The following is a 10,153-nucleotide window of genomic DNA, read 5'->3' on the forward strand; positions in this document are numbered from 1 at the left end:
TTAATCTAGGTAATATTATAAGATGAAATAAATAAAAGCAAGTAATTTTTTAAATATAGTTGTAAATTAAGTGTCCAAAATTGACATCCTTTCTACTTAATTAGTTTAATCAAATTCAAAACTACTACTACAACAATAATAAAGTCTTATTCTATTAGGTGAGATTTGCTATATGAATCAAACAATGTTATTGAATTCTATTATGTATCATATCTACAAAAAAATTGTTTACATGTAAATCTCGTTTAACCACCTCATAAAATGATCTTTCTAGGTCTTTCTTTGCCTTTCATTTTTTGTTCATTATTTTTTATCTCATCCACCCTGGCCTCTTGACTAAGTAGGTGTTAAAAGGAAAAAAAAATAATAGTGTTGTGTTAGGTGAAAATCCAAACTTAGAAATCTTCATGACATTAATACCAAAAATCAACATGCTCTAATTCGAATAATGAATTGAAATTTTCAAAGTAGAACATAGTAATATAGTATTACAAGTTGAACCTCTTGACATTTCTCATACACATACATGTTTACACAGGATTTAACTTCTAATTATGTACACAGGAACAAAATTTTCCTAAGCAAACCTAGGGGTCAAAAGATAAAAATTAATAGGACAAATCAACATATATAAATTGGCAAAAAAAAAAACTAATACCTTAATGCATGTATATATATAAAATTAATTATATAATTGTATCTACCAAAAATAATGAGGACTTTCATGTGTTTCTTCTATCTTGAATATGGCTAATATGACTTTGGTCCATAGATGAAGATATTGATGTTCTTTTGATGAACTCCAAGCAATCTGCAATGGCTTCTTCTACATAGATAGAATTATTGGACCTAACATAATAACATTGGAAATTGACTTGTTCCTCTCTCTTCACCAAATTGATTCTTTTGAAGCCACCACCTTGAATGCAAAACACTCTCTTCAGCAAATGAAGTGCTTCACCATAAGACAATTTCAACCTATGGAAGAGCCTAAGAATGAAGGTGAACCTCTTTCTTAGCCTTATTAGGACCAAAACCCTTCTAGGGTTTAGTAATCTAAATCCTCTACTATACCTTCTAGGGCTTATTACCCTACCACTACCAACTCTTTGGTACTTCATGTAACTCATTTTTTGGTTCTTTATGAGATGGTGCTAATAAATTTTGTTCTTGAAAAGAACCTTATGACTTTATATATAAAGAGAAATTAAATTAGAACCAAGTGTGTGTAAACTATAAAGTTGAAGGGTGACTTTTTGGGAGGTGAGGGTAATGATGATTATGGTGTGAATTGAATAGAAGAATCAAAGGAAGGTGCATAGGAATTTGAAGTTTGGACAATTTTGGAGCTTTAAAGAGAGAGGCAATTTAGGGTGTGAATAATGGATGACCTATATATGTATGACCCGGATTAATTAGTTAAGCTAACGAAAAATAATTATTATTTAAGTTTTTAAATAGATTTTTTCATGCAATAAATTAAATATTAATTCGTGACAGATTTAAATTTTATTTAAAAATTAAATTAAAAAATTAAATTTAAATTCTCAAAATACTTGATTAAATAGATATAAATAAATTGACTATTTAACCAACTAATTATATTAGTTATATATTAAAATTAATTATTAATATAAAACATACATTAAAATATAAATATATATTAAAAATAAATTTAACTACATATATTTATAAATAAATAGGTAATAATAAATTTAATAATTGATTTTTAGTATACGGTTTAACATTTTTTTAATCCGACCAAGTTGATTAAAAATTAGCCAATTAGATATGTTGAATCACATGAGAGGGACTTAATTAATTGAAAACATTATTAATTGCTTGGTATGGTGGTGGGGCCATATTAGGGAACAAGGAGGAAACAAAAAGGTAAAAAAATGACACCAATTTCGTTTTCAAAGTAGGCGACTAAAGCGGCATAAGAATGTGATAATGGGTATCAAATTAGTGAAATTCCAAAATTTGTGCTAACTAAACCTATATTATAATGTGGTTTAATCTAATCCTTTGTTAATGCATGTAGCAAACTTTGACTTCTGAATTGGCTTTTTATGGTAGAGTAGGGATAGCTTTCTCCACTAGGGATTAGGCATTTGTTGGTTTCATATATGCTTTTCTGTGTAGCTCATGAAAATTTTAACTTGGTTTTATCACACATTTTATGAAAATAATGGATTGAGATTTGAGAAAGGACAGACAATTGATATTAACAATATTTTTGTTATTTTATAGAGAAAAATTAATTCTACTAATTTAATATGACTATTTTTAGTACTTAGATACTATGGTTGAACTTATATAAAACAAAATCCGAAAGGATGAATATAATTAATTAATTACCCCCTAATTATTGCAGTTTTGTGACAAAATATCCGCTAATCATTCTATGGAGTAGCTGTCCCACATTCTTCATAGAAAATTGGGCACATACTTCCATACCATTACCACCTAAGCTGCAGCATTTTAAAAATAATTTATCAATTTATTGTTCTTAGTTAATATCAAATAATTTTTTATTTTAAATTCTAAAATGTAAATTCTAAGCTTAATCTTTAAATTCTTTAAAAATTGAGAGTTGAAATAAAAACAATTTAAAAAAATTAATTAATGTTCACTAATTAATATTTAATTTCATATACTTATTTTTTAAAGGGATGCTTATATGATTACATGCTTATGATAAAAAATAATTTTAAGGTTTTTTATGTGCGGTTGTCTTTTTTCTGTTTCAGCCAGGGGTTAGTGAGTTATTGGTGGGTTATTATCTTTTTGTAGCTATTAAGTCTGCATTTTCTGATCCACCAAAAAACCTATCATTTTTTTTGTTATGTTATGGGCCTGGATAATCCTGGGAGGTGGATCTAATCATCTGGTAATTCTATATCAAAACAAAAATTTAATATCAAAACAAAATACCTATACCAAAATAAATTATGTGGTAATTGACCAAACAACAACAACAATAATGGGTTAATACTTAAATTCGTCCTTGAGAGATCACGCGATCTTCATTTTTTGTCTTCGAATAATTTTTTTAATCAAATTAGTCCTCAAAAGATAAAATATAAGTCAAATTAGTCATTCTGTCAGAAATACCACGCGACATGATGACGTGACACGCCACGTGGCAGGTCAGCGACACGTGGAACGCCACGTGGCAGGTCAGCGTGCCACGTGTCACTTGACATGTAAAAACATTTTTAATAGTCAAAATAGTTTTTGAAAGTCTAGACGTAAGTCATTTTCATCCCTCAAATTTTAAAAATTAGTCAAACTAATTCTTATATAATTTTTTTATTTTTTCTTTATAATATTAAATTTGAAATATTTTTTTATACTACTAATTTTAATAGAAATGTAATTGACAAACAAAACATTAGTAATTGTATCTTTTCTTCTTAAAAATTTTTTCAATAAAATTATCTCTCTCCTTTAATTCTTCTCAAAATCTACTATATCTTTTTAAAACATATAGGATGTAATGGTATAACTTACGTATAGGATGTAATGGTATTACTTACATATAAGATGTAATACCATAATAGAAAAAAAAAAAGATGTAGTAGAAAAAAATAGTGATATAATTTTGTTTAGTTTAACATACATAAATTTTGATTTTGAGTATATAACTTTGTTTAGATTAATAAATACATACATTTTTATTTTGAGTATATATATATTCCAACAAAATGTAATAATGTAAGAAAAAGGTTTTAGAATAGAAAAGAATAAGAGATATTTTGAGAAGAATCAAAGGAGAGAGATAATTTTATTGAAATTTTTTTTAAGAAGAAAAGATACGATTACTAATGTTTTGTTTGTCAATTACATTTCTATTAAAATTAGTAGTATCAAAAAATATTTCAAATTTAATATTATGAAGAAAAAATTAAAAAAATTATATAAGGACTAGTTTGACTAATTTTTAAAATTTAAGGGATGAAAATGACTTATGTCTGGACTTTCAAGAACTATTTTGACTATTAAAAACTTTTTTACATGTCAAGTGACACGTGACATGCCATGTGTCACTGACCTGCCACATGTCATGACATGTGTCGCTGACATGCCACGTCATCATGCCATGTGGCACTTTTTGACAGAAGGACTAATTTAACTTACATTTTATCTTTCAAAGACTAATTTGATTAAAAAAATTATTCGAAGCCGAAAATGAAGATCGCGTAATCTTTAAGGAACGAATTTGAGTATTAACCCACAACAATAATCATAATGCGGTAGACTGTTGTAAGTTGTAACATTCATGGTAGTTTTTATGGGTTAATAGTAAAATTAATTTATAAAAGAATTTATTTTTTAAATTCATTCTTAAAAAATATTATTANATAAATCCTAAATTTGCTCATAAATGAAGGTTATTATTTTGACAAGCTTCTTATTCAATCGTAACAAATTTAATTTTATAACAAAATTCAATTCAATTATATATTCTCATGTTGTTAAAATAGTAAAATCTTTTTGATAAAACACCTCAAAAATTGCAATTTTTTGGTAGTAAATTCACACTTATAGAAAATAATCAAAATATAATAAAATACTTTGTAATAATAGATTACAAATTAATTAGTTCCTATTTATTTATTTTTTCTACAATATGGCACTATATCATCACTAGTCATTGACCATCTAACAAATAATAGAGTATTATATTATAATTATCATAAAAACCAATTTGTCTATATTAAAAATCAAAATAAAAAAATCATTAAGAACTTAAGGATAATAATGATTTTTTTAAGAAAAGAAAAAATTAAGAAAATGTAAGAAGGAGAGAGATACATATACGTGAGAAATTATTTATTTATTTTTGCACATAATAATACTACTTCTTATGCACTTGGTGTTGCGCCACACCATGACGCTTCCTACTGATTCGGAACCACCACCACCTTCTCCTCCTCCACCGGATTCCGCCACCGACACCGCCACCGCAACCGCCGCAGCAAACGGAGCAACCACCACCACCACCACCTCCTCCTCATCATCCGAAAATCCACCGGATTCCCTGCCTACACCGCCGCAAGAGCTCCAACTCCCAATTTCATGGCCGCAAGACGGAACCTTGAGCCTCGAATGGATCCACAATCTGATGCAGTGCTTCGATTGGTCTTCGAGGAACTTTCCTCCTTCCGAGTTCCCTTCCGTTCTTCCCGTTCAGGTATTCGACTCTCTCATCCTCGTTGCTTCCAAGATGCTCCATAAGGAACCCAATTGCGTCACCGTTGATCCGTTTCGCCCTAATTCCGGCACGACGGCGTCGGTGGTGGTCGTTGGTGACGTTCACGGGCAGCTGCATGATCTGCTTTTTCTCCTCAAAGACGCAGGTTACCCTTCCGATGATCGAATCTTCGTCTTCAATGGTGATTACGTTGATCGTGGAGCTTGGGGGCTCGAAACTTTCGTGCTCTTGTTAGCTTGGAAGGTGAAAATTTTTAGACTTTATGGTCATTTCATAATTTTTAGGTGTCTATGGCAAAATTGAGTTCTCCAGTTGGGATAGATTACTTGGTGTTATTTGAACTCTGTATTGCGAAAAAAAAAAAAATCAAGTTTTGTTTGAAATTTTCGCAGCTAGATTTTGTGGTTTTTTGTTCTGTTGCTTTTGTTTAACTTTTATTCTTGCTTCACTTGTGATGAGAGCTTTTCTATTTATGTTGTGGTATATGGTATTAATGTGCTTTTGTTTGGCAGAATCATGAATCGACCATGCACAGAGTTTTATAGTTTGTTTTAGATGCTGGTGTGATACTTTTGAGCTGAGATAGTTGTAATCATCTAGGCTAATTTGTCTAAATGTTATATGTAAGCTAGGGTTTTATATCCGAACAGGGTATACTCTGAGAGTCAATGAAGGAGGAGATGATTTTGGTTGTTCACTTTTTATGTTATTTATGGAAATGTGATTATTTTTGGATCAGGTGTTTATGCCTCATAATGTATATCTGCTACGTGGGAATCACGAATCAAAATACTGCACATCGGTCTATGGTTATGAGAAGGAAGTGATGGCAAAGTATGGTGATAAAGGTAAGCATGTGTATCGCAAATGCTTGGGATGCTTTGAGGGTCTTCCTTTGGCTTCCATTGTAGCAGGGTGTGTATTCACAGCTCATGGAGGACTCTTCCGCAGTGTAACAGTGACGCCATCAAAGAGATTAAAAGGGAAGAAGAACAGAAAGATTCTTCTTAATCATGATAACAAAACTCTAACTCTTGGTTCCTTGGAAGAATTGTCTAAGGCCCGACGGTCAGTTCTTGATCCTCCTTGGGAAGGCCCAAACTTGATTCCTGGTGATGTTTTGTGGTCTGATCCATCGAAAAATCCTGGTCTTGCCCCGAACAAAGAAAGAGGCATTGGCTTGTTGTGGGGTCCCGATTGTACTGAAGAATTTTTGAAGAAGTATCAATTAAAGGTGATAAGTTAGTTTCATATGTTCATGGTGATCTGTTTAATTGTCTTGGTGAAATTATGTCATTTTATTAATTGTCTAGAATGATATCGCAATGTATTTTGAGAGAAAGATTACTTTGACATATGATGATGATATGAGAGTATTGTTATTTTCAACACTTTCAGATACTTTCTTGATTAAAACATGACTTTTCTAAGCATAGATTTATCATGATTTTAATGTATTGTCTGAATAATATCTTTGTATGTGGAGGACATAATGAAGTTATTGATTGTGCTGTTTGAAACTAGTGAAAGAGGGATAAAACCAGAATAAGTATATCATAACTTTGTCGTTAAGCAAGGAGCTGGGAAACTTGGTTTGGCCAACACCTACTTCTTTTCAGTAAGCTAGCCAAGTTCAACAGTAATTGAAACCTACTATATTGAATGTAGTTTATTTGACACTACCCGAGAGTTCATTTAGATTTAGGGTTGAATGGCAAAGGTATTTGTTGAAATAGTTTCTGGAATTTGTTTAGATTGAAAGTTGCATGGAAGGAAAATTCATGGATGAACAAATACCAAATGATAGCATTTATGTTAAAATATTTAGTCACATACAATTATGTTTGGTATCTAGTGATTAGATAGCTACTGCTAATTAGGAAATCAGTTAGCTTGTAGTTAAGTCCAAGTATTACATTAAGATCGAGTATGCAGCCCCAATGCGCACCTAATATTTGCGTTCTTCATTAAGTTCTATGTTTTATTGTTGTTCCCTTGTTTTTGTATGATTATTTCTTGTTTATTATGGTTTTTATGCTTATGTCTATCTACCCTAACTTCTATGCATGAATTATTATCTTTATTTCCCCCCTCTCAGCTGGTCATCAGGTCTCATGAAGGTCCTGATGCTAGGGAAAAGAGGGATGGTTTAGATAGAATGTCTGAAGGTTACACTATTGATCATGTTGTGGATTCTGGGAAACTGATCACCCTCTTTAGTGCTCCAGATTACCCGCAATTTCAGGTTTGTTAATGTTATTCTTGGCTATGCTTTTTATACAAATAAGATTCTTGCCTTTACATATGTTGTCAACTTCTTACTACTTACGGGAAAAATCAAACTAATTCAAACTCGCACACAATCACTTTAACGTGACCCGTGTTTGGTTCTGATGATTGGTTGTTGATAATTGGTTGAAGATGTCCAGCAGCTTACAGTGAATTCTATTTTATCTTTCTGATCATCAAGAATAACTATTACTTTGTCACGGCAACTTTATAATAAGACCCTTTTTTTTTCAGGCAACAGAGGAGAGGTATAACAACAAAGGAGCCTATGTTGTTCTTGAACCCCCAAATTTTGACAATGCCATATTTCATGGATTTACAGCAGTTACTCCAAGGCCAAAGGTAAAGGCATCTTACTCAGCTGACCATTAGGGAAACATATAATTAGCTCTTTAGTTAGGCATCTAAGTTGCATATCTTCAACAGTTTCTAACAATAAACTTATTTGTATAGTGGTTAGTTATATCTATGTTCCGTTGTGCAGGTGAATGCCTATTATAATTTTGAAGAGGTGATAGATTCTGACGAAGAGTTGGACTTGGAGTCTATGGTGACTTCTTGAGTTAAGGCAGTTTTTTGAGGAAGAAAGAGTGGATTTGTAAAATTGTATCAAAGCTTTTTGTTGTTGTTATTGTTTTTGAAACTCTGTTTTTATCGTTAAACTATAGTTATTTATAGTGTTTCCCGTTAGATATTTTGTCACTCCATCCCTCCAAAAAAAAAAAAATTTGCCAGATTGATTTGAAACAATTGTACAGTTTTGCCATGCGTATTAAGCTAAGTTACACCATTTTATACCATTCACGTGCTTCAACTCAAGAAAATTATAATAAGAAAAAATGTGTGGGTTTTAGCCTTTTAGGTCATAAATGTGTGGCCTATTTCTATAGTCTTCATGCCAATTGTAACTAGTTCACCTTAAATAGACTTGTTTGCACCCATTATATATAGTACAGGAAACTTTGAATATTTCAAATTTTTAGATAAAATTTTAATATTTATAGATCACTTTTTATTTTCATTACTCCAATGAGTAGGAACTGCTGAAGAACTTGATCTCTACATTGATAAGATCCAACATTAGTATATTTTTACCTTAAAGTACTACGATAAATAAGATTATAACGTGAGATTGATTAAGTTGGCAAAATATATTGATCAATTAACTAGAGATATTGAGTTCGGATTTTAATTCGAGAATAATAAAAAATATATATGTTTTTTAATAATAAAATCAATATAGATTTTTTCATGCTCCCTGCTGAATGCTGATTGTTGGATATGAAGACTAGTAGTTAGTTCACGGACAGACACAGCTTCAGTTTTACACATCATTTGTCCATCCAATAATCCAAAGGGACCCAAACATTTATGGTAATAATTCGACTAATCCTTATGGTCATGATTGAAACACTATACTATATATATAAACAGAATATATACGGGAGCTTATATGAAATATATTAACGGGTTCTCTAGCTCTATACATAAATAATCAATACCTATCTATCTATCTTGTGCTTAGGTTCTTATATTATATGATCACATTAGTGATCATCAATGGCATTTTGGGACCTGTTTTTGGTGGCATTAGTTCCTGTTCTGGAGACACTATTGATCACTCTTCTTGGTTTGTTCATTGCTACCGAACGTTTTAATCTCTTGAGAGACATTGATGCAAGAAACTATCTCAACAACGTGAGTTACTTCATCACTTCCTTATTAATTAGCTTCTTTAATTTTGGTTTCTTATTTAATTAGTTAAGTACTGCTTTGAATGTATAATTAAACTTACATTTTAAACGAGGGTAACAATAATCAAATTTTAGTTTTTTTTATTCTTTTTTGTTAATTTGTGGTTGATTTATTATATTAGTAATATTATTATATTATTGCAGATAGTTTATTACATTTTCACTCCGGCACTTATCGCTGCGCAATTGGCCGAAACAATAACGTATGATCGATTGGTTGAAATGTAAGTATCTCACTCATATATAATCATAGATAGTGACTATACACATGCATTTATTTATTTATTTTTTTATGTTAATGTAGAAGTGTTTTTAACTTCTTTGTGTTTGTGGGATGTGTAAAAATAAATAAAATAAAAAAATAAATAGGTGGTTCATGTTTGTGAATATCTTCTTAACGTTCGTGGTTGGATCCGTGTTGGGTTGGATGCTTAACAAAATTGCAAGAACTCCTCAACATCTTCGTGGCCTCGTCAATGGTTGTTGCACTGCTGGTAATTGTAATTAATTAGCTTTCATATATTATCTTATGTATTAAATAATTAATAGTCGGATAAAGTATATTTTTTATTCATAAAATTTGTTAAAAATTTTTAAAATATTTTTAAGTATTATTTTATTTTAATTTTATTTTATAAATTTTTGAATTGCATCAAATATAATTCGGACAGCTAATTTTTAAAAAAAATACGACTAGTTCAGCAATAATTTTACAAGAATAATATTTAACACAAGCAAATCAGATATAATTGTTATGCATTATTACTGGACTAATTTTAAACTTTCTGAAAATTTAGCTATTAGGAATATATTTAATGCAAATCGAAAACTTTAGAAACAAATAAAATTAAAACAAAATAAAACTTGAAAATACTTTTTAAAATTTTTT

At 30.3% G+C, this 10,153-nt stretch overlaps 1 protein-coding gene across 1 annotated transcript; it reads left to right on the forward strand.

Moving 5' to 3' along the window:
- Positions 1–4,865: 4,865 nt before the first annotated feature.
- On the forward strand, positions 4,866–8,380 carry LOC107475659 (serine/threonine-protein phosphatase 7). Its single transcript, XM_016095321.3, has 5 exons — positions 4,866–5,464; positions 5,961–6,455; positions 7,320–7,466; positions 7,745–7,852; positions 7,995–8,380. Exons 1-5 carry the CDS (start codon positions 4,874–4,876, stop codon positions 8,070–8,072), a joined length of 1,419 nt encoding a protein of 472 aa, XP_015950807.1. The 5' UTR covers positions 4,866–4,873; the 3' UTR covers positions 8,073–8,380.
- The last annotated feature ends 1,773 nt before the right edge of the window (positions 8,381–10,153 follow it).

Source organism: Arachis duranensis, chromosome 1 (genome assembly GCF_000817695.3).
Source record: "Arachis duranensis cultivar V14167 chromosome 1, aradu.V14167.gnm2.J7QH, whole genome shotgun sequence".
NCBI lineage: Eukaryota > Viridiplantae > Streptophyta > Magnoliopsida > Fabales > Fabaceae > Arachis > Arachis duranensis.